Source organism: Urocampus carinirostris, chromosome 6, assembly GCF_059441175.1.
Source record: "Urocampus carinirostris isolate Australia breed hairy pipefish chromosome 6, RoL_Ucar_1.0, whole genome shotgun sequence".
NCBI classification, from domain to species: Eukaryota; Metazoa; Chordata; class Actinopteri; order Syngnathiformes; family Syngnathidae; genus Urocampus; species Urocampus carinirostris.
Window position 1 is genome coordinate 30,634,700 of NC_142354.1, and position 26,299 is coordinate 30,660,998.

A 26,299-nucleotide genomic window follows, 5' to 3' on the forward strand; every position below is an offset into this window, starting at 1 on the left:
CAGTCAAGATTTTGGGGTCCGAACATTCTGTTAATACCCATAATTCATGTTGATGATGACTGTGTATTGTCAATTGATGCCCTTACAACATTCATTGGAGCATGGTCATCCTAAAAGGGGGAATTACCTCAACTGCATTGCAGCTCAAGGTTTCTTCCTTTTCCCCATCCAGAGTTGTTTTTAGTTAGTCCTTGCCATCATGTAGGTTTTAGATCAGGGGATGTTGTAACGGTAGGCTGTGTTGCACTTTCTGTATTCAAATAAATGTAATTTGGCTCTTTTCAGTGAGCCGAGCCGAAAAAGCCGGTTCTCTTATAAGAGACGGAAAACCCATCACTTGTTATTTGAAGGGAAAAGGGGGACGGAGCAAATTGTAACCGGAAGTTTGCCTACTACAGTACACACCGGGTGCCACGTGACCACCAGACCAAGTTTGGCGGACTGTCCCAAAGGCTGCTAACAAAAGGTAAGCGTTCCGAAACCATTACATGTTCGTTCTTATTTATTCCTCTTACAGTGAAATTTTAAGTTTGTTTGACTTTCATTAAGCAATGTTAATTTCCTCAGGAGGATACAGTTCAAATCACTCTCACGTGCTGTACTCAAAGAGTAAAAAAAGACGCATAACTTAACACTTTTGTCCAGAATATTGATAATAATACTTGTTAAATTAGCATGTACAAGCTTGGAGTCGTATCCAATTTACAGTCTTATAATCACGGTGATTTTTAATGAAAAAATAAAGTGTCCAAAATTTGTTTTTGGAGATGAAGTAAAACAATATATTATAGTTTTTATATAGTTATTTCCCCAAAACATTTTTTAATATTGTTTTCACTTAAAAGCAAAGCACACCTGTCAACTCTAAGTAACCAAATTGTGTTCAGTTTAAAATAAAAACCTCATTCCCCGCCCGAAATCAAATGGTCTTTTCCTTCTTTAGGGCATTTTATTTCGTAAGTTGTAAGATACAACGGTTCTGCAAGACGTAAATCTTTTCCCTCTCGTAAGTCGTAACATTTACCACAAAGTCCGAAATCTGCCCAAGTATCACATTAATTTATGCGCATGCGCGGGCAAAATCTGGTGGCTGAGAGTGTTATCTCACACCTCCAAATAAAAAAAAAAAGAATAGGAAACGAAAAGTCGTTAATAGTCGCGAAAGAAAACTATATTTAATAAAACTGAATAACGTTCACTCGTGGTAGGCACATACCTGTTACCCTCAGCCAATTGTTACCCTTATTAATGATTGCAATTCCACTTAGTAAGCGATAATACCCCTCACAAACACAACGCGGCACCTATGAACTCACAGCAAGACTGACTATATAGAATAAAATCAAAGAATTTGTGAAAACAAGTTTATTTCTATTACCAAATAAACAATACAAACAAATCTTTTAGCACCTTTCTTAGGCCTTTTTCCACTTGCAGTCAATTAAGATTTGTTTGTTATACTAGGTGGTATATTTATTCATTTATCTCTTGTACGAAAAGTTTGAAATGATCAAAAAAAGGTAGCAAAATTAGGGAAACATTTTTCAAATCCATGTTGGCATGAGTTAAATGGCAATTATATTAATTTATTAAAATAATGTCATATTTTACCTACCAATCCCATAAAATATGATGAAAGTTGGTTGTCAGGTATGGCAACAATACCATCCATCCATTCATTATCTGCACCGCTTATCCTCAGTAGGGTGCTGGAGCCCATCCCAGCTATCTTCAGGCAGTGGGCAGGGGATACCCTGAACTGGTTTCCAGCCAGTCGCAGGGCACATGGAGACGGACAACTCACTCGCTCATTCACACCTATGGACAATTTGAACCGGCCAACTAACCTGACATGCATGTTTTTGGAATGTGGGAGGAAACCGTAGTGCCCGGAGAAAACTCATGCAAGCACGAGGAGAACATGCAAACTACACACGGACTTGAACCTCTGCACTGTGCGTCTGTGCGCTAACCACCCATCCCCTGTGCTTCCTGGCAATAATACATATGTTATTAAAAGAAAAATATGATTTCTCTTTTAGGTACTATTTATTAAACCACCAAGGGAATAATTTAGGGGCAGCACGGCAGCGCAGTGGTTAGCACGTGTGCGGCACAGTTCTGAGGTAATGAGATCGAATCTTCCTTTATGGAGTTTGCCTGTTCTCCCCGTGCTTGCGTGGGTTTCCTCTGGGCACTCCGGTTTCCCTCCACATTCCAAAAACATGCGTTTCAGGTTATTTGGCCGGTCCAAATTGTCCCTAGGTGTGAATGAGCGAGCGACTTGTCTGTCTCTGTGTGCCCTGCGACCGGCTGGCAACTAGTTCAGGGTGTCCCCTGCCCACTGTCCCAAGATAGCTGAGATGGGCTCCAGCACCCCCGCGACCCTACTGAGGATAAGCGGTGCAGATAATGGATGGATGGATGGGAATAATTTATTAATGAACTAAGAAAAAATAATTTTGCCAAAACTATAATATTTTTCACATGATAGCGATGATATATTTTATAATACCTGATCTATTTAAAAAAATGTGTGGATGAAGATAACTATTTTTTTCTAATACCTTCACTGATTAAATTATTCTAGCGAAGGAAGTTTTTTACTTGAATTGAACAACTGGGACTAGTTTTGTGACAATTTTAGTTTACAGATTAACATGTGGTTGGATAAAGATTATTGGACATGAGTTTAACTGCAAAGTACACATGCTTTTAAATCCATAGTAAAGGCGGCATGTTGACTGAAAATTGGCTGATATCGCTTGACTAAACTCTGAATAGAAGAGTCTTCCAATGGTTATTATATTATTTTATTAGCGCCTGTGATCGTTTTTAAACGTTCGGGAGCAAGTGACAAACTGATCACTATCTTTGATGAACCAAAATGAATGGTGTACTGTACTGAAGTACTCAATTTGTTCCATGCACAGAATTCAATTGTATACATTGTCATTAATAACAACATAGTGGACGTCTTATACAATGAGCATTTGGTTTGGCACTCCAGGATAAACATTTAGTAAAATAGTAATACAATTGTGCAAGTTCTTTTGTGTCATATTTCCAACCATTTTCCATTCTCCTTAGAAAAATGCCCCATGCCCCAACCAAGGAGCTGGACTCCAAACCTCCAGATGGCGGCTGGGGTTGGATGGTCGTGATCGGGGCTCACATTTCCATCGGCTTTGCCTACGCTACGCCCAAAGCCCTCTCTATTTTCTTCAAAGATATCCAGGCGGACTTGCAAGCCAGTTACAGTGACATAGCATGGATCTCTTCTATTATGTTAGCAGCCATGTATGCTGGAGGTACGTTGGTCCAATTTGAAATTTTGTAAGCCACTAAAAGACAAAAAAATATTTTATGGTCTTGTGTGATTTGAAGTGTTCTCTGTCAATACCAATGCTAATACATAAGATAATTTAAGCTCGGCACATTTCAGTTATCTCACAATAAGTCAAAACATCTGAAGAACTAATCACATAAGATAAGAAAAATATAATGAAGCAAAGGAAATCTTTTGCTTTCCTTAATTTGCCCTCACGTGAAAATTCACCATAATGAAAGAAATTGTAATCGTGTGAAATGTGAACTCCTCGGGACATAAGCATTGGTAAGTGACTTCACATGACTGCATCCATTGGCTTTAAATTAACAAGACTTTCCTCGCTGTCCACTCATGAGATCATTGGGTACAGTTACATGCAGGCAATAATCCGAGTGAAAACTAAATATTGCCAGAGCACTATTCTGATTAGGATAAACCGTTTAAACACGCAAAATATCCCAATGCAGTTTTAGTATGATTGCCAGTTTTCCAAGTGTACCTTGCGCACAACGCCACTGGCAATAGTCATTTTGCTTCTGGCCTTGGGTGTGCGGGGGGCACTTTATAGAGGAAAACGGTGAGTATCAAACATGTTGAATATTTTTGCCTCTTGGTCACCAAATTTTGAAAGTGTGCGTGGGTTGCGAGGAAAACTGCAACTTGATGACGAAGAGCCACCTCATAGAGCCATTTTGTTCGCGAACGACACAAGTCTGTTGACAACAGCACTGTCAAAAATAGGGCTCACATTTTTTTGCGGCCAAGCTCCCGTTAACCTTTTTTTTTGTCGTATTAGTAAATTCCGTATTCGTAATTGCAACCTAATCATATGTTAGTCTCTATTTTGAATGGATACATAATTAAAAAAAAAGTGTCATAAACATCTTTGGGAGAGGGAGGAAATCCGCGCTGCTAGAAAACCCCGCCAGGTGTGCGGGGGCACGGCGACGCTGGCATTCTGCGGCCAAAGGCGTCTATGCCAGATTCCCCACGTGGTTGACATGAGGTGTGTGCGGGGATATAGTCCTTTCAGCTTCAGGTTTCTTGTCCATGTATACGCACTTAAGAATTAAGATTGTTTGTGCAGGGGTGCAGTTTCTGCTCATCCGGGATATTTATGCCCCAAAGCACTGTGGGACAGTAGTGCAGAGATACTCACAAACTCCCCTTATTTGCTGGGTTCATGTTTGTTGCCGTGGCCATTTTTGGTTGTTGGTACATGGGTAGACTGGCTGCTTACTGCATATTTTCAGCCGGCCAGCTTCCATTTTCCTGCTGATGGGTCCCGGCTAGCCCTCTTTAGTAGCCAGCTTGCATGCCCTGTCCCGGGTGGTTTAGTCCCCCGTTAGCTGTGTGTGTGTAATTTTCGTCCTGTTTGACCCATTTCGGCTGCTTGACATTCGTGTACCATTGCTGTGAACACGGGCAACACAACGCCTAGTCATCTTCCACAAAAATGACCAAAACTTGGCTTAAAACACTTGTAACCTATTAGACTAAATTAGCACCGGTGTTACTATGATTACGTCACAGCGCAGGAAGTCAAAGACAAGACAGGCTGTCTTGAAAATGTATTATCTCTAAAAATAGTTGTAATATCCTGATGAAATATACAGTATATATAGATATTATGCAAAAAACATATTTCTCACATTTTGGATGATTTAGAATTTGTGTATCCCTTGAAAGCATTCAATGCCTAACATGTAAATAATGTGTTTTCATTGTTTGTGAAAAAATATGTTATGCTCAGAAAAGATCCCTTGTCATCGGTGATTATTATATGTAGGGTAGGCTAGTAAAGTAGGATAAATGATAAAGCATAATACTAAAATAAGCTAAAAAATTAGGTTCACATTCTTTTACTGATCTGTTTTTCCCGACAGCAGAAATTCTGGATCCGACCACAGAGCCAAACTGAGTTTGACATCACCGGTCCAAAAGGATTCAATCAGATTCGTTCGGGAATCAAATCCAATCGGATTATTGCCTAAAGTCAACACAGTCACTGTTTTATTCTTCGACTTGTGTTATTTGAGTCCACTCTGGATTTGTCATGAATCACTGAAGCTGTTCCCAAGGTTACGCTCAAAAAATGGTAGTGCCTCACCAGACGTGGACTCAAAGAGGCCAAACTGCTGAAATATTTGCCTCATCTGAGGCTTTCATCATATTGTCCTTGGCGAGGCTTCGCAATGTCGCAGAGTGGCGGAGGGCGACAGGGCAAATACATCAGCGATGGTCCCATAAACCGCCTTGTCGCATTAAACCCCCATGGGAGCAACTTCCGAAAAATTGTTGACTCAAGAAGTCAAATGATAAGTGGCGTTGTAAGGACCGTGCAAATGGCATTTTCCAGTTCTTCTGGTTTGACAACACAAACTGACAATTTACTGTTCCTTGGCAGACAACAATTCTTTGAGTAAATAATTTGGTGCATTTAAAAAAAACAAACATTTTTATTATATATATATATACAGTGGGACCTCGCTACTTTGCGGGTTCAGAGCTTCGCGGGTCTAAAATAATAATAACAAAATAATAATAAATAAATAAAATTTAAGCATTTTGAAGGGGCGTCGCTACTTTGTGGATTTTCACTTTTCACGGGTGGTTTTGGTCCTCATTAACCGCGATAACCGGGGGATTACTGTATATATATATATATATATATATATATATATATATAATGTGATTCCTAAAATAAAGCCTTTAAATTTGCTGTAGAAATGTTTTCAAATTAAAAAAAAATTGAATGTTGTGCCTTAAGCACAGCAAAGGTTTCCCTATGCTAACAACTAACATCTTCAATGCTACAAGCAACATCTTATTTTTGACCAAAACTATTGTCTCCCATTACCCGTGTCACCTTCTACGTCAAAAATGAGATACTTTTTTTGTTTTTGCATAAACTAGTGTGGTCGTCTTCTATACTCCAAAACTAGCCTTGCCTCTTTCTACAAAAAAACTGCCATTGACTCAGAAGTCAAAAACTTGATTACTTTTCTTCGGTGCATAAAGTTATTGTCATCATCATCTGCCCGCAAAACTAGTGTCGTCTTCCACCCCAAAAACTAGCCTTGCCTTCTTCTACTTCAAACAGGAGCAAACTGACAAAACAACTATCCATCCATCCATCTCCACCACTTATCCTCAATAGGGTCACGGGGGTGCTGGAGCCCATCTCAGCTGTCTCCGGGCAGTGGGCAGGAGACACCCTGAACTGGTTGCCAGTCAGTTGCAGGGCACACAGGGACATACAACTCACTGGCGCATTCACACCTATGGACAAAATGGGCCGGCTAATTAACCTGACATGCATGTTTTTAGAATGTGGAAGGCAACCGGAGTGTCCGGAGGAAACTCTACAAGAGCACGGGAGGAGCATGCAAATCCGCACAGGAGGGCTGGTAGCTGGACTCAGCCTCCGTGCCACCCACAAAACAACTAAATGTTCCTTATAAGATACCCAAACTTGTGAGAAAATAGTGCATTTTTTCCATAATATCTATATACACAGGAGATCAAAATTACATAAAAATTTACAAACAATTGAATTATTAAAAAAAATATGACATCGTCTTTACTAAACATTTTAAGGACATGCCATGCTCCTACAAAAAAATGGATAATGCATTTCAAAAAATTTTATTTTGCCAATAATGTCTCCCACTTAACGGTGCTAATTTAAAACATGGTGCTAATTTCCTTGATTATCTGTCTATTTAACTTGCATTTTAACTGCCAGTTTCACTGACTTTGCTAGAAGGTGGGCCATTCTAAAGTGACTGAAAGCCTCCGGCAGCAGGTTGTCCAGATGAAAAAGAAAGTGATGACCCTATCAGCCATAGCAAGACAAGTTGATCGTTACAAATCTTTGAAAATGGAATCTTAACAAAACTACAAACTCATTCAAGTCACCCAAGAAGGCTTGTCGTACACGGAAGACAAATGCAAGACAGGACAGGTCACTGCGGAGGATGTCAATGGTTATTCGTTTCCACACTTCAGCTTGAGTCGCTTGCCAGTTCAATGCTGAACATGGTAAGGATGTCGCCATTTAAGAGCATTTGGACTGAAGGCCCACACTGCAGTGACCAAACCTCTTATTAGAAAAAAAAGCTAGACTGAGCTTTGCTGAAGAGCATGTTTTTGTGGACAGAGGAAGACTGGTTCAGAGTTCACTTCAGTGATGCAAACATCTATGTGGGAAGCATTACGTTCGGCAATACGTTGGAGAAAGACTAAACCCAAAGTGTAAAAAAAAAAGTCAGTGATAGGTGGAGGAAGAAGTGACATTGGTTTGGGGCACGTTTTCTTATGCCGGAGTTGGGCCTCTTTTTCAGTTACATGGCCGAGTGAATGCAAATGTGTATAAGAACCTTCTTCGACTGCACATGGTTGCTTATTCTTGTTCATCGTCCAATCAGCCGGCAGTCTTCATGCAGGAAAATGCTCCATGTCACACAGCAAAACGGGTAAAGAATTTCCTTGAAAGTGAAAACGTTGAATTAATGGCATGGCCTACTCAGTGTCTGGATCGCAACCCAATAGAGAACCTTTGGAAAATCCTTGGTGACCAAGTACCCACTACAATCACCGAACTGTGAAGGAGGCTGGATGAACCAAAATCACACCTGAGCAGTGCGAGAGACTAGTTGCTGACTGTTGTAACCTTCAGAACGTTTTTATCCATGCGAAAGTCATTGTTGCTTTCTAATTCTGATCAGTGCGTTTCCTGAAAGATATTTTTGGGGATGAAATGCCTTTAGTTATTTTGTGATAAAAGTGTGGTGGTACAATATTATTGACACACTATAATATTATTTGATTGTGGAACAGATACGATGGTATTATTTAAAAGTTGGTCAATTTTCCACAAGTTTTTCTCTATTTTTTTATGTACAGTGTATATTTCATTGGTATATTCCAATTATTTTCCAAGACAATACATTTTAAAGACAGTCTGTCTCGTCTTTGACTTCTTGAGCTGTGACGTCATGTGAAGAACACCAGCACCCTTACAAGCCAGTCACCATATTAGTTTACATTTTAACTAGTCAAAGAAGTTTTTCGTGTTCAAGCCAAGTTTTGGTAGTTTTTGTGCTTCAGCGTTTTGTCACAGGGGGGTGCAGCAATGGCACAACAAATGGCAAGGAGCCAAAATCAGGAACTGGCAAAAATATCACACAGAGAGCTAACAGGGGCTAAACAAGCCGGGACAGGCTAGTCTGCTGCTAAAAAGGGCTAACCGGGACCGATCGGCGGTAAATTGCGAGGCCGGCCGACCAAAAGCATGCAGTAAGCAGCCAGGATATCAAGGAACCAACAACAAAAAAACGGCGACAGCAACAAACACAAACCCAGCCTTAAATATACCAAATGATTACGACAAAGTACCTATCTAGTCGACTGCTAACAGGGCTAACCTGGGCCAAACAAAAGTGGAAGCCTTAGCCCGGACGCGAACGGAGCGCGAAAACACAGGCAAAGTCACAATCACCTACCTAAAAGGAGGCAAAGGCAAAAAAGAAAGGCATACTGTACACGACAGCAGGTAAACTAACATCATGCAGCTTTTGATGCTCAAAGCACCCGACCAAGACAAAACAGTCAGAGGTTCCCCAAGGACAGGGTAAGCAAAGTTCCAATTTCTCCATGCAAACAATTGGGGCTATGCAATCGCTGTGCTACAATTGCCGCCTGTTTTTCAATTGGACCCGCTGCTGTTATGAGTGTTTGTCGTCATCTGGTGATGCAACAGCCTTTTCTAGACCAAAAACCTTTTGTTCTTTTACACCAAAAACAGTTTTTCCTATGCTAAACGGTAGCAGGAAGCTATGCCCAAAACTAGTTTCTCTTTCGGCACAGAAAGCTAGTGTTGTTTTCTGTTGCAAAGACTATAGTAGCGGAAAGCTAGTGTCATCATCATTTTCATGAGAAAATTATCATTGTCTGTCTTGTTTCATTATGAAACGTATCATGTTTTTTTGCCACGTGACTACATCAGCTGCAAAAAATACAATTTATACTCCGTTTTGTACCTATTAGGTATTTCTGTCCTAGCACGACTTATACTTTGGAGCAATTTATAATAAGCAAAATACCATGGTATCTGAAATATTTTGTATTTTTCCCGTACATCAAGCAAAAAATTCTGTTTTATAGGAGCTATTCTAAACAAGCACCATTAATTGACAGATTGTTCATGTCGACTTTAAATTGAATTTTTTTTGAATGAATGAATTGTCTTTATTTTCATTATACAATAGTACACCAAATTTGAAAGGCTTCTCCTTTCAGTGCTAGATGTGATGTAGAGAGTGCCCGGCTAGCTGCTTCCTAGTATCGGGGATCCTCTGGTTGAGCCAGGTCTCCGTGATGATTAGCATACGACCTTTACGAATGTAGTGCTTTTCCACTAGTTGTAGCTGCAGCTCGTTAGGTCATTTTGTCTATATTTCACAGGGCCAATAAGCAGCGCCCTGGTCAATCGCTACGGAAGCCGACCCATAGTCATCCTGGGGGGCCTGATGTGCGGGGCCTCCATGGTAGCAGCCTCCTTCGGGAACTCAATAGTTTACCTCTATTTATGCATCGGCCTCATTGCAGGTACAGTTTTTGTCCCCTTTTTTGCTTCATATCACATTCATTGGCTCATTAAGCCTACCAAGGACAACTTTCGTAGTACTTAGCCCCATGTGTAATACTCAGGGTTACCTGTTGAACAATTTAATCAGTAACGTAATCCAAATACCATAATATTGCAGTAATGTAACTTGATTACCTTTAAATACGGTTGGAATACTCCAGTACCAAATATGCTAATAAAAGACAAAATAAGCATCATATAAATACAATTATTAAATTTTGTTAAAGATGAATTAACAATCTCACCTTAAAAAAACAATTGGAGGAAACCGGGGTCAGGTAGTTGCTTGTACAGTCTTTTTACAAAAAACGCGTCTAGTTTATTAAGCAAAAATAAAGCTTTCTGTTTCGCATGACAGACAACATGTACACTGTTTTAATTTACCTTAAGAACTAAATATTGTTTTAAGCACACCATGTGTTCACTTTCAAAATTTCAGACAAACTGGGATGTCTTGTGTCCCAAATGTAACTTGTTTGAAGATGCTAAACCTTTTGACAATATGCAGATTTACTAGGCTAAGTAAAACATTCTCACTATATAACAATACCGTGATCCTATAGCGATTTTAAACACCATTTAACTTCTAAACATAAAAAAAAGACAATCAATCATATTCACTAAATGTCCTTGACCACATCCTAGCCCACAACTGCGCTGGCCTCACCAAACTGCAGGCTCATGCCAATTTACCAAATTAAGTACTAAATTGAAAGACAAATTAAATAAAGACAAAAAGAAAAGTGATTTTACCTGCAACACAGTGTGAAAAACATGCAATCTGTATTAACTGTGCGACGGACATTACTATGATTCGCTCAGGCATCATGTTTTGGCTCTCTCAAGTATCAGTAATTGAAATTATGATGGACACAATTTGTCAATCAGAACATTATGTATATTTAAATATACTTTTAGGTGGAATTGTAATCCTTGAAAGTATATACTATTTTAAGTAAATTTACCTGTAACTTGATAAGGTCTTTTTTCTGTAACGGAATACAATAACAATTCTTTTGCATCCTAATTACATAATGTTGTTATCAGGGTTGGGTAGGGTTACTTTAACCTGATTACTTTCAATTACTTTTGGATTACTCTAATACCAAATATGCTAATAAAAGACAAAATAAACTAAATATGAATAAAATTATGACTCACAACACGTGGTAAGTTTTCTTTCCTGGCTTTGATCTCTTTGATCTCAGGCAAAACTAACATAAAATGCGACAGAAACAAAATGAAAATAAATCCAAACGGCTTGCCAACGTCATTTTTGCCGTTCCATGTATTCAGTTACTCCCCAAGCCTGCACAAAATGTAGTAATTTTATTCATATTTAGTTTCTTTTGTCTTTTATTAGCATATTTGGTATTGGAGTAACCCTACCCAACCCTGGTTGTTATATGTATTCTGTTACTCCCCAACCCTGGTAATACTAGTGGGCAATTGTATCCCCACGCTTACTCAGTAGAGCACTTTTGACGAGGTGCATCCACACACACGTAACTGAAAATAGCTAATGCTAGCTATTCAGTAGTGCATTGAGTGAGCAAAGTTTTCTCTTGCTCATGAGAAATTTGACTTGCTTCCTACTCAAACAAATTTGTTATGCAACTGACTGTTGCAAAGCACACAGAAACTTTTTGTCAACAGTAATTTAGGCTTTGTTTATTGTTTTCACCCAATAAAAAAATTGAAATAGTTAGTGGGGAAATCTTAATTTTATTATGCAAAATAAATAAAATACAAATTGTTTCCCATTTCACTGCAAAAAATGTTCTTTGTAATATTTTAACATTAAAAACACATTTCTATTGCAAACATTGCTAAAATATAGCTTTAAACGGCCGGCAAATTGATTTTCAAGAATTATTTGTCAGTAAGATAAGAAAAAATACATAAAATGAGAAAATTCGATGCCGGTCGCAAAGCAACAATTGGTTTTATAAGCAGGTTTAAATATATTAAATATGAATATAGATAAGAATAAAAGTATAATAATCCCATTATGAAAAATGTCCCTAGTGAGGGTAAACAGGTCAGAAATTAATCTTTATTACTTATCTAGGGTTATTTATTCTGATTTGACCTATTTTTCTAGGAAACAAATTAAAATATAGGAAAATAGTCAAAAATACTATGTAAAAGGTGAAATTGTCTGTTAATGGGGAATGTTTTTTCATTTGTATTTTTTGCTTCATAATTCTAAATGTTGTGGCAAATCGAATACTCTGTTTGGTAAATACATAATTATTATTTGTCTCTACACAGGCTGTGGATTAGCCTTAAACTTGAACGCATCTCTCACAATCATCAGCAAATACTTTCTGACCAAGCGTCCTTTGGCCAACGGCCTTGCAATGGCAGGAAGTCCCGTTTTTTTGTGCTTTTTGGCCCCCTTCCATCAATTCCTCCTGGACAGGTTTGGCTGGAGAGGAAGTCTCCTCATCCTCGGGGCTCTTATGCTCAACTGTTGCGTCGCCGGCGCCTTGATGAGGCCCATCCCTTCTTGTAATTCTTTATCCTCCGCACCGAGGAAAGACATTGAGGAGCAGACACAACAACCTAAGCAAAGCTGCTGCAGCCACACCAAAAAAGTGTTAGATGTCTCCTTCTTCAAAGATCGAGGTTTTCTCATCTACCTCACTGGGAACGTCATGTTTATTTTCGGTGCCTACTCGCCAATCCTCATTTTGTCGGACTATGCCGTCAGTCACGGTGTCGACAAGTACTCTGCTGCATATCTGCTCTCGATTATGGGCTTCGTGGACATGTTTGTGCGGCCCGGTACCGGTTTGATCGCCAACAGCAAGTGGATCCGACCCAGGGTTCAATACTTCTTCAGTTTTGCCATGGTGTTCAATGGAACCTGCCATTTACTGTGCCCGCTGATTGAAGATTACACCTTTCTCGTAGTCTATGCTGTATTTTTCGGAGTGGGCTTCGGCATGGTTTTCGCCCTTATTTTTGAGTGCCTGATGGACCTGATGGGGAGTCAACGGTTCCCGAGTGCTGTTGGACTGGTCACCATCATCGAATGTGTGCCTATGCTACTTGGACCGCCCACTGCAGGTACAGTCATGATGCAACATTATGTGCATTCTTGTTGCTATACAGTAGACCCCCTGAATACAACATTAATCCGTTCTGAGGTGAGAATCTCTAAGTGAAATATCCATAAATCGGGTGATGGAAACCTAAGGTAATTGGCTTCAAACCCCTAGCACCCTAGATAAAGACATTAGAATGACAAAATAGTGTATAGTAAGTTTTACTTATGTGTAAATTATTAACATATTCCCGGATTAAATGGTGCACCCTCTAAAAATAGGCTTTTGTGATATTTCTTTCATATATAAGGCACCTTGAAATGGATATGGAATTGAAACTACACTAAGGGTTAAAGTTGCACTAAAGAAAAAAGATGTAGGGTTGCATGGCACAGCAACTCGGCCCTTGTTGTGCTGTGGGCTTAATCTTCGGTGTCGGGTTGGGAAGAGCCAAGTGGAATGAATGTTTGGTGAATGTGAGTCTGTCCTTGACTCTATCCACCTCCCATTACGGGAATATGGCTTTGGTATTTAGATAAATTTGTGCATTGAGTGATTGGAATGCATGTCATTGATCACAATTGCTTAACATTGGACTTAACAGAAATCAAACCTTGGTGGCGGCTAGGAGTGCACCAGATCTTAACCACTAGACCACTAGGGATAAAGACGACGCATAAATACCAAACTGCTTATGTTATTATTGGGCCCGGCTGTGAGACTATTGTCAGACATCAAACTGTTCTGTGGTACAGAAGAGGTTGCAGATCACTGAAATAAGTACAGTGGAACCTCGTTTTTCGAACGCCTCTCAGTTCGAACAAATTGGTTCTCGACCAAAAATTTCGAGAAATTCTTGCTTCGCTTTTCATTCAAAAAATCGGAGTTCGAACGCCGGTACGGTAGGGGCGACGCTCAGCGTCGTACGAGTGTAGATTGCCCCCACCCCTCGTGAAGAACTGTTGTCACGGCAATGCGCACTCCTTTTCTGTTTTCGTTTTTCAAAAGCGGTGAAGGGAGTGTTTTAACCCCTAATTATGCCTCGGAAGAAGGTTGGTGCAAGCAGCAAAGTTGCTACAGGTGAAAAAAGAGGAGTAGTGCGTACAACTATTGCATTTAAGAAAGAAATAATAGCAAAATATGAAGAAGGTGTGAGAGTTTCCCTTCTTTCAGGAATACAGCATGGCTTCTGCCGACCGGTAAGAAATCCTATTCATAATTATTTTCTTTATCCTTTAACCGCTCACCACTTGTTGTGGGGACTCGGGTGCTAAATGACGTGTAAACGACCTGATTTTTTTATTTTTACACGTTCATGTTAGCGTAATCTTTATTACGGAAGATTACGCTAACGCGAACGTACGATTAGCCTGGGTTAGCTTTACGTTAAATATTCAAGATAAACATTCAGGGTGTTGGAACGGATTAAAACAATTTTACATTACTTTTAATTGGAAAAAACGGCTTCGGTGATCGTACAAATCGGTTTTCGTTCAAAGAAATGGAACGGATTATGGTCGAGAACCGAGGTTCCACTGTATTGTATTGTTAAATTGCCAAGTTTTTACGAAGCACACAATATTCTGAACGTAATCAAGAGAAAGGCATTGTGGAAAATAATTCAGTCATGCTGAAAGTTAAGTAAAACATGGCCGCACAAATTCGAAATGTTTGTCTTTTACATTGCTGAATTAGAGCTGAGATAAAGTTAAACATTTTATACCGATTTCAAAACACTTTTTGTTTTCTCATTTCTCTTGTCATATCTGATACTGTGACTTAAAATAGTGTGATAATGAGATAAGACCTAATGCATTTTCACATGCTGTCATTGGTCGAATGGATAGGAGATATTTGTTTTGAGTTTTATAACAACTTTTCTTTTTGTAACTTGTTGAAAACGTTTGAAACAAATTACCACAAGAAAATAATACAATTTTGGATGTCTTGTATGAAATGTCCAAACCTTCTGTTGGGTTATGTACGATAGAATTTTTTTTATAAATTAAAAAACACATTTTTTTTAATGAAGTGTATATGAAGTTCGTTTTACAAGTCATAAACTTTGAGATCTAAAACAAATAAAAAAACATTAAACAACAAAAAAATATATATTTTTGCTTGATAAGATATTACACTTTTTTTGGTGTTGTTATGTAACAAATTGGCCAAAATTTGGGGTTTTGTTTTTGTCCAATAAAATCCACTTATGAGCAGTTTCAAAACGTTTTAGGTTATTTACTTGGGGTTTAAAACCAAAATTACGATTTCTGCCTTGACTTTTGACAAAAAAACCGGACAGAATTTTTTTTTCTGCATTTGTTTTAGTACAAGACAAAAACATTTCTTTTTGATTAAAATTACCTATACAGTGGAACCTCGGTTCTCGACCATAATCCGTTCCAGAACCCTGTCCGAAAACCGATTTGGTCGATCACCGAAAATCATTTTTCCCATTAAAAGTAATGTAAAATCTTTTTCATCCGTTCCAACACCCTTAATGTTTACCACGAACGTAAACATGAAGCCAACCCAGGCTAATCGTACGTTCGCGTTATCGTAATCTTCCGTATGAAAGATTACGCTAACATGAACGTGTAAAAATAAAAAAAGGATTATGAATAGGATTTCTTACCTTTGTGGTGGACGGTGGGAAGAGAAAAATCATCAAAAGTTTTTCAACCTCTTCCAAAACTTGCGGCAGTTGCTTGCTTATAGCGCTAACTTCCTTAGTCGCATCACTCAATTTCACAGCCTCCTTATTCTTTACTATCGTACTGATAGTAGATTTAGCCATGCTGTATTCACTAGCAAGATCGGAAATTCGTACACCTCTTTCATATTTAGCCGTTATGTCTTTCTTAAAGGCAATAGTTGTACGAACAACTTGTTTTTTTCCACCTGTCTTGCTTGCACCGACCTTCTTCGGAGGCATAATTAGGGGCTAAATTACCCGTACGCCGCTCAGCATCGCACCCTAGCGTACGCACTCACGCATTACCGGCGTTCGAACTCCGTTTTTTTTAACCAAATAGCGAAGCAAGAATTTCTCGAAATTTTTGGTCGAACACATTTGTCCGAAACTGAGAGGCGTTCGAAAACCGAGGTTCCACTGTATTAGCGAATAAACCAAATAGTGGATTGGTCCACTCTTGACCCCAAGTGGGTTATTTTTTTATTCTTTCCCCAACTGTTTTCAGACTCTGGAGCTATTAACATGATACTGCAACTTTCAAGACTTCCCATTAACGCCTCTTGTAACTGATGCCCTCACAGTGCAGCGGCTGTGTGGGGGTCTTCTGAACAAAGGCTTAGTAGAAGCACTGACGGTGCATAACTTAACCAGCTGCCTACGCCGGCACGCTGACAAACCGACTCTGCCGGGTTTTTAATGAGGTTGAAATTTATAGGTCCTCGGTTTGTCTGATCTGTGCTGGAGTGCACATTTAAAAGGGTAAAAGTCGCTCCTTTTTGCATGCTCCTCTAGAGGGCACAATTATTAGGTAACCCTGAGTATGCTTCTTGATATAGTATATACAGACGCTGCCCTACTCACGAACGAGATAGGTTCCGAACAATCATTCGTAAGTTGCCTCAGTGTTATATTTTGTATGTTCAGGGTTTATATAAGTATGTTTAAAGCTTGTATAAGTAACCTGTATTGTTTTGTACTAAAAAATAAACATTTAATAAAATAATATGCTCTGTAAAGATACATAGAGTTAAGTTTTACTTACTTTTGGAAGATGAGCTTTAACAATCAGGCGACTTTCTCCTCCGTGATAGAAAGTGACCCAGAAAAAGCGATCCGACCATTTTCCCAACCGCATCAAGCTTTCCTATTCCACCTTCATTTCAAATGAAACAGCTCGCCTCTTTACATAGGAACATTGAATAAATGCACAAGATATTAAAGAATAAAAATGTCAAAGTTCCTAGCGCGCTGGAGTTACAGTACAGTATGTTTACACGCGAACTAGGAGGAGGAAGCGGATTTCTTCTTCGGGGTGGATGGTGGGTGAGCTCTCACAGCGCCACACGCCTGTAGCGGCGGAAAGAAGCCGGTCCTCTACTTGGAAAAAGGTGCACATAATACAAAACCTAACTTGCAGCAAGGTCCGGATATTTTTCGACATCCCCCAAAAAATGTTCGTATCTACCATTTTTCGTAACTCGAATGTACGTAAGTAGGGGAGCGTCTGTACACGCTATTTTACGGACTACATAGTGCACCCAGAATCCCAGAAATGAGAAATTGCGCTTTATAACCCAGTGCGCCTTATACACTGAAGAATTTGATGGACAAGATTGGAAATGCATACAGTATTTATAGGTGTGCATCACAAGATGGGGTTTTACAGTATATTGAATAATGATTGAAGAATCAATAATCATTACTGGCCGAAATGGCAATATAGTGTATGCAACAGTAGCCAAACCTTTGACATGGTAGTGAGGGTGCAAACACTTTTATCACTAGACCACCAGGAGTACAGATGGCACAGGAAACCGCTTATCTCATTATCACACTAGTTTTACTCACGGTGCCAGAAACACTGACTTGCGTAGTACATTTCATTTTGCATTCTGATAGGTTAAACAATTTCTCCACTTCTTCACCATCGGACCTTAGAGAATACTTGACAAGCTCTTTCACGTATGTAAACATATTGAACCACAATGTTTTTGACGCACAGGTGACAAACTGGAGAGACTGTTAAACTTATCAGAATGCGGAACGAAATGCATTATGATGAATAAATAAAGTGTGATAATTGATTAAGCTCTAATACCTTTTCGTATCTTATCGGAACCATTGGTGGTGTAGTGGTAAAGCTTTGGCACCCTGCTCCCTACAATGTTTTATGACTATCAACTGAGCAATCATACACGGAAAAACACCATAGCTCTTACTGCAGTCTCAATTTCATGTGCCTTATAGTCCGGTGCGCCTCATGTATGAAAAATATATTGCAACGGATTTTTTTTTTCGGAGGTGCGCCTTATAATCTGGTGCGCCTTATAGTGCAGAAAATGTGGTATACATAGATTTTTGCTCCCCTTCAATTAGAAGTGAGCCAAGCTATTCTGTTTAATTGACTGTGGCTGTCGATGCCCCATTCAGCACCTTGTAAGTCAGCGTACCTGTGCCATATTTAAACGGGAGTTGGTTGCAAAAGGTGATTATGCCAGATGGTGGACCCCATTAATGCTGTGCCAAACTAAGGCCGTTTTAATGAGGATGGTGTTTTGCGCACATCCTCCATATGAGTGCTATCAATCACATAGCACAACCTTTGAAGGTGTGACAAATGTTAACGACTTGTTCTTTAGGAAATGATACTGTACCAAAGGCACAGTTTGTATATATTTTTTTAAATTTAAATTTGCTAAAGGTAAAAAAAATTTAAGATGTAGTCAAACATGCAAAATCAATAACCTTTTCGCGTAAAATGGGCTTGTTAAATTATCAGATAATTTTGCTTTTGTTGAGTAAAAACATCTGATTGTTTTGGTATACAAAGAACTGTGCTTAAGTAAATTGTTAAAAAGAACCCTTCTTGTGAACCATTGAATCCCTTCCGGTTGTTTTAAGTATTTTATTTTTATAATGTATGTTTTATTAATATTATTAAAATATAAAGAATGCCCAAATGCAAACATATTTCTTTTGCATATCAGATTTTGCTATTTTTTTTTGTCCATTTTTGAATTTTTTTTCTCATGTTGCTATAGAAATTATTTATATTTTTTTATTTTTCATAAAATATCAGATAATTTTGACTTGTTTTAAATATTTCTATGACTTTTTCTACAAAACTAATTATCTTTATTAAAAAATGTAAATGATACTTGTAATTTAGTCAAATACTCTATGGCAGATGGCAAAATAATGAATAAAAGTAAATTGTAAATTAAACAAATATTAAGTTTTAGGAGGGGAAAAAAGTGTATTTTACAAATTTCACTAGTCATTTTAGCTCAACCTTTTGCAGCATTTTTTGAAAAAATCTTTCTTTTTTCTCTATTTTTTAACACATCCTTAATATATGTACCTTATTTTCTGCACTATAAGGCACAAGGCGCACCCCCAAAAATTGTGATATATAAATATAAATGATAAATAAAGTGCTTTGGACTAAAAGGCGCATGACATTAAAAATACAGTAAGAGCTAGGGTTGCATGAAAAATTAATATATGCATTTAAATTAATTCATTTTATAGAACATAAGAACAGAAAATAACATTATGACATCTGGTTCCACCACTAAAATTAATTTTAGCAACAATTAATAACAGATGGGCACCCGAAGACCACTCTATATGTTCCTCAAAGTCAGAACAGATACTGCATGCGTTATCATTTAATTGTAAGAATGTTTCCAATTTTAGCCAGGGTATTTTACGGTATATAAGGCGCACTGGATTATATGGGGCACTTTCCGATATCTGGCCAATTGGGGGTTTTCAGGTGCACTTTATACTTCGGAAAATACGGTAGTTTTTCTTCTTTTGGGCCGTGGTTGAGGTTGTCACGCTCTCATATGACACAATTTAACGGTAGAACTCCTCGCTCAATAATCTCATCGAAAGAAGGAGCGATTGCGACACGTTGGCAATTGCTGGAACGTGAGCGTGATAAACACCTGGCCAGCGTCTAAAGACAAAGACGAAATCTGGCTGCTTCAGTTCAATCTGACCAAAAGCACTTTTGTTCCCTTTCCTCCAGACGAAGGAGCCTCTCTTCTGATTCGTTTTGCTAGCAGCCTGCAAAATTGCCTTCTCGCTTTGCCAGAAGGAGCATAATAGTCCCACAATTTCGTTTTTTTCCCCTTGAAATTTGACCCTTGCTCCATTTTTCTGCTTCTGCCGCATATTTTGATGAATTCTTCCAGGTGGATAATGTAAAGGTCAGCACTCGGGCTACAAGTAACGACTATTTTAATAGTCAATTAGTCACGACTGTTGAAACGATTAGACGAAAAATCAAATGATTATTATTTCTTCTAACATTTAGCATGAAGTTGATTTCATTTTGTGGAAAATGATGATACACACAAGAAAAATTGGTACAATTAAAAATGCACCATTTCATTGAACATACTGCAGATTCGTACACAAATTCTAAAACCAATTAAGCGCAGTGCTTGATCGCTAGAGATCAATCCATGAATCAATGCAAATGAATAAATGAAACAACCATTTTTTTATCCCTGTATGTAAACCAGTGGTTCCCAAATTGGGGTCCACGGGGTGAAAAACATCTTTCGTGACACAATGTCTGAGATAATAGTAATAATAATATATTTTTCTGAAGAAAAGAACATCATCAATATTTAACCTTCAGCTTTTCTGGAGAAGTTGGCTTTATGAGAGACGAATGGGAAATGATACCTTTGCCGATTTCCCAGCACCAGACAGCCTCGAGAAGCTGATATCAAAGAAGAAATCCAGCATCATTTGAAAACACAGTGGGGAAGTTTTGACCACTATTTTACACCTGATGAATTCTCTGGAAAAGAAGAGTCATAGGTTCAAGATCGTTTCGGCTTTAATCTTGACATCAATCTCGACTTCTGTCGTTCAGAAGTCATCCGTTAACAATTTGAGAACATTTCAAACAGCACTTTTTGATGCGAGGGGTTGGAACTGTTCCCAAAACTCGCTTAGCCGTGGAATACAATGTACAAACATGAGGCGGGGTTTTTAAGCTTATTAGATGTAAAGACAAAAAAAACGAAATTGTCTGAAAGCTAATCATGTTATGAGAATTGCCATTACCAGTGTTTAACTACGTTTTGAGTTATCGGGCAAAAATAAAAAGCAAGAGCATGTGAGACACTCAAATTGAGTATTTCTTTGTACCAGAATGTCTAGCACTATATAATTGGTGAAATTTGAGGTTGGAGTCTGGGAGCTTTTTGAACGACTCATTGGGGGTCCAAGCCCAGGTTGACTTTGGGAACAACCGCTGTAAACTAAGAATATGCGCATTAGCAGCAATAGGACAATGAATTAAATATTACCTGAATTTTGTGAAGTGCATTCAGTGGTCAATTGCCAAGTCAGTAACAAAAGAGCTTAATGATTCTCAACAGTTTGAAATCAAATGGTTTTAACAAATGTTTGTTGTTTTTAACATTTTAACAACTGACGTTCTTCGGACTACATACATTTAATTCCATATATGTTTGTCAGGAACAATCTGGCATTAACGCTCACGCTCTCTAATAGTGAAATATATGCTTATTAAATGTGCATATCATCAAAACCGTATTGAATTGAATGTTACTTGAATCTCACCGAGGCGAGTCAGACTGTTTCGTTCAACCGTCTGACTCTTTAAATGTTTGTGTGTCACCAAGGTACTGCCATGATACGCAATGTCTGCTTTGTAAACTTTATAAGTAGTGCTTTTATTTGCCGTATTCAATCGAAGTTACCTCCAAACCTAAGAAGTTTTGGTAGGCGTACCTGATGTTGATACCACCATTTCTTAATGTTTTTGTTACAGTTCAAGACAGCTGTTATTGAGCATGAGTGACTCTCAGCAGAAGCCTTTTGAATGAACATTATATTCATGTTGAGATGCCTCACTTAGTATAAATGGGATTCATTGTCGACTATTCCTATTATCGATTTTTAGCGACAATGCTGACTTATAATTGCAGCCTTAGTGCACACGTACGTTATCACGACCTCAACTTGTGTTGTCTCGTCTCCTGGCAGCGTTACTGGTGGATACGTTTGGCGACCACAAGTACCTTTTCCTCCTTTGCGGCGCAGTCATCACAGCCGGCGGGATTTTCCTTTTCGTCATGAATGTTTACAACTATCACATGACGGCACGAGAAAAGCAGAATCGGCCAAATGAGCGAGACCAGGCTGAGATGCTCAACACACTGGATCGAAGTCTGCCAGAGAGTAAAGAGGGAACTGAGCCAGCCGCGTGTTGAAGGTTGATGCAACCTGATTCTCATTTCCAAAGGTCTTCAATTTTGTTTCTTATGTTACTAGTTTTTAAAACATAATTCTCTTTTTTTCTTTTCTTACTAGGATTCTAATTCATTTTTCTTGTAAATTAGAATAATTTAAACTTATTTCTCTAGTTTTAGGTATTTTTAACTAATTTAAAAAAAACTCTTCTTCTGTTTTTTTCCTTCTAAGTTTACAAAATTTGTATGTATTTCTTGAGTAACATAAAACTTAACTCTATGGTTTTGAGTATTTTTTTACTTATTCTTCTGTTATTTTACTCAAATGTAGCATATTTCGCTTACAGAATAAGATAAATTCACACTTATTTCTCTATTTTCAAGTTATATTTTTCTCATTTTACCTTTTTTTTCTGTTACTTTTGTAATTGTACAACAATTTGACATATTTCTCTAGTAATTTAAGAATAATTTCAACTGGTTCTTTAGTTTAAATGAATTTTTTCTTTTTTTTTTTTACTATTTTTAAACTTGTGTTATCTTATTTTACGAGAATTTAACATATTTTTCTTGTAAAATAAGAATAATTTTAACTTCTATGTTTTTCTAGTTTCGATTTCTTTTGTAGATAATCCTCAAAATGAGACGCATTATCTGGCGAAAAGAACATTTTACTCTTTGTAATACTTTTTATCTGCTTATTATATATTTAAAAACAAAACCCTCAAATGTGACAAATCGTTTGAAATAGAAGATATAAAAATTTGACTAGATTTAACTTTTATTCCCTAAAGCTTGAAAAAACCTGGAACAAAAAGAAAAAGAAACCTACCTTCCATGTGCCCTATGTAATGTTTTTTCTTATTTAAAAAAGATTTTTCATTGTTTAACTAAATCATGCTAAAGGTAAAACATAAACAAAAAATATAAAGTGGAAAACATAATATTTAAAATGACCAAAGTGATCTTGGATGGCAAAGGATTGTTTTTCGCGATCAAAGAATGATTTTCCCTTCTGTTTCTAAAGAAAAATAATGCTTTAGATGCATTTAAGCATTCTTCATAAGAATTGTATTTTTCTTATTTTACCAGAGAGAAAAGTTCAAATGTAATCAAAAATGTTTAATGCTTAATTCTAGCTTTCTAGTAGAAGGGTAAGACTTGTATTTTTTCATAGTGTAGGAAATGTTTTAATTATCATGTAGTTATTCTATGAAGCCAAAATGTCCTTTATTTTCTCCCTTCACTCTGACTCAAGTTACTTTGCCAACAGCAAGCTAGAATGTTTACATTCCCTAATTCTACAAACTGAATTCTAAGTCTTTATCTTGATTTATTGTGATTGACCAACAATCATGAACTAGATCAGATTTAAGAGAGCAAGGGTTTACATTGAAATGAGCAGATGATTCTGCAACATTCATTATGTATTATTGCAGTGCAGTCTTAGTAGTTACATTGAAGACTAAAGTGCTGCTAGTTTAAATAACTTGAATCGGCTCATAGGTCAAAGTCCCTTTTTTAACCTTTAACCTACTGTATGAAAAAATTTCAAATGGTTTGCCAAGTAAGCTACTGAATGTTACAAGCCAGTCAAAAACACTTCCTTTGTTTTCAATGATTCAGTAATGAATCGATGTCAGGTTGATACTTTTTATGCTTTCAATGTAACACTGCTGTATATTGTTGTTTACTATGTAGTAGTAAGAACTGGAAAGGTTTTTGGATTTTTAAAAGTCCAGTTAGGAAATTGAGAAAAAGTGTTGTAAAAGATGTGTAGCAGGCTTTGTTTCATTAGCAAAAACAATAAGTATATAAAAAAAGGTTCATTCAATGTTTTTTACACTGTAATTTAAACAGCACATGAAAACCTGCATCTCTGTAAGGTTAGTTCTAAAATGGAACCAAAATTATACATTGCAAATAGTTTATTAGTGTTTTAGTTTATTTAGTATTTATCTGTATTTTGTGGACTATTGGACATCATTTAAAGCTTATTTTAGAAATTAATTTAAAGTTTTGTGCCCACTGCAAAATGGTCAGCGGATATTAAATGGCCTCCACACCACAGTATTTTTTTCTGTTTAGTTTCTTGTTCCCCTCGCAGATACTTTTCTAAATAAGACATTTCATTATCATTTTTAAGAATTTTTTTGCTGGTAAAAATAGAATATATTTAAAATGAGCAAAATGATTTGCCTTCTGCAATGTCCAATCATTTTATTGTAAAAACGCTAAAAAAATACAATATAAAATTCGCTTTTCGCAGGGGTTACGTTCCAAAAATAACCAGTGATAGGCAAAATCCATGAGGTATAAACTATTATTTTATTACAATCATTATACAAATAAGTACCTTTCCTTGTACACAGAAACAAAAAAAAAAACATTTTTACAGGCTCAAATATTTGTTAGATAAACAAATACCTACTCCTCTGTCAAATAATAAGTCGGGAGGCTGTTAAGCTACCGTATTTTCCGCACTATAAGGCGCACCGGGTTATAGGGCGCACCCCCAAAAAATAGTTTTTGGTCCTATATTTTCCATACATAAGGCGCACCGGATTATAAGGCGGTACAATGGGAACGTCGACAAAACAGTCAGATAGTTCAGTCAAACTTATTACCCCCTTAACATTCCGAAAGCTTGCAAAGAAGCAAATACGTGTCTCAGACATGTACGGAAACAGTGTCTGTATGATGTCACCAATCACTAAAATGCATCGTTCCCAATATCATTTGGAAGGTTAAGTCTTGGGATTCAAGAAATGCCAAACATTTCTTAGTTTCCATTTTATTTTTTGCTGGCAACTGTGTGGACGGCAGAGTAAGAATTTTATTGTGCAGGGAAACAGGGTTCTTTACTGTGCATATGACTATAAACACTTTGAATTGAATTTAGTATAAAAATAGACTCATCACAGAAACATCAAGATCGTTCTAAAACAAGATACCGGGAACATATAAAGCCGCATAGCTCACCTAAGTTCTCTTGCAGCCATCACGTTCAATAATGATTCGTAACCATGGTCTTCTTAAAACCGTGAGTGTAGTAAATCCAGGAGAGTAAAATATTTACAGGCGCACTGTATTATAGGGCGCATGGTCAGCTTTTGAAAAAAATAAAGGCTTTTAGGTGCGTCTTATAGTGCGGAAAATACGGTAATTATAATGCAGAACACAATGCACGATGCAAATCAGTGAAGTAGCAATACAGTGAAAAGGAAACTGGCTTTACTGAACCAGATCGGCAAAATCACCTGTGAATGGAACAAAAATTTGTTATTTTTTCCAGTCCTGGTGCCCATGATTGAGTCCATTTCATTAAAACAACAAAAAAAGTACATGGAGTTCATTTTGTTTGTGATCTTGTCATACCATTCTGGACGTCACAAATTTGTGATTAGATCACACTGAATTTCACACAAAAATCATAAGTGACGTCCAAAAGGTTTGACTTGCTCACAGTCGCAACCGCCCAACAATTCTCCCCAGACATTATTTGTTCCAATTCCAAATATCTCTGACAAAGTTCACCTTTTTGAAGAATTGCTAAGGACACCGGAATTTGGTTTTCTCTCATAATTGGCCCAGGCGAAGCCATTCTCGACATTGTTGTACAAAATGCGTGAAAGCGGACGCCAGCTTCACAGCGTGAGTGTCTTTGTCCAATTTTTCATAATTACGAGACTCGGGAGCAAGTTTGTAAATGTCAGCAAGCTCCAGGGCATGAGCAGCTAATGAAGCGAGGCTTGGATGTTCGGGGCTGGTGCGCCAAGCTGTGTTGAGCCTCGCTCGCGTCAGCGTTTTAGGGGATCGTCCAAAATATGGCGCCCGTTTTCACCTCTACGCTAAACGTCAAGTCTGCATGCATAGATGAGTTTGAACGATATTAAATAAAATCCCTCCAAAGTTAAGTCATTGCATCCCCGCAAATTGCCAATACGGTGAACCCTCGCCATAACGCGGTTGACTTTTCATGGCTGTCGGTCGGACTGTTGATATACAAAGACGTAATTTTGCGATATCACCAGTCACCTCAAGATGTCATGCTACATATCATTGGAAAGCTAAATTCTTGGGATTCAAGAGACACTGACAAATAGATAGATAGATAGATAGATACTTTGTTCATCCCCGAAGGGAAATTCACATTTCCAGCAGCATCCCTGAGCTGAGAACAATCGAGAACAATCGAAAATAACACGGGAGCTGCTGGAGTGGCTGCCATTCGTGACGGCGCCGGAAGAAAAGATTCAATTTGAATCATTTACAAACAAACAAACAATTGAATCATGTACAAACAAACAAACAAAATATTCATGT

At 37.8% G+C, this 26,299-nt stretch overlaps 1 protein-coding gene across 1 annotated transcript; it reads left to right on the top strand.

Annotated features, from left to right (window-relative positions):
• The first annotated feature begins 383 nt into the window (after nt 1–383).
• On the top strand, nt 384–24,196 carry LOC148364551 (monocarboxylate transporter 2-like). The gene is made up of 5 exons (XM_088337221.1): nt 384–466; nt 3,091–3,311; nt 9,800–9,943; nt 12,258–13,058; nt 21,768–24,196. The coding sequence occupies exons 2-5, from the start codon at nt 3,095–3,097 to the stop codon at nt 21,992–21,994; spliced, it is 1,389 nt and encodes a 462-aa protein (XP_088193347.1). The 5' UTR covers nt 384–466; nt 3,091–3,094; the 3' UTR covers nt 21,995–24,196.
• Nucleotides 24,197–26,299: the final 2,103 nt, after the last annotated feature.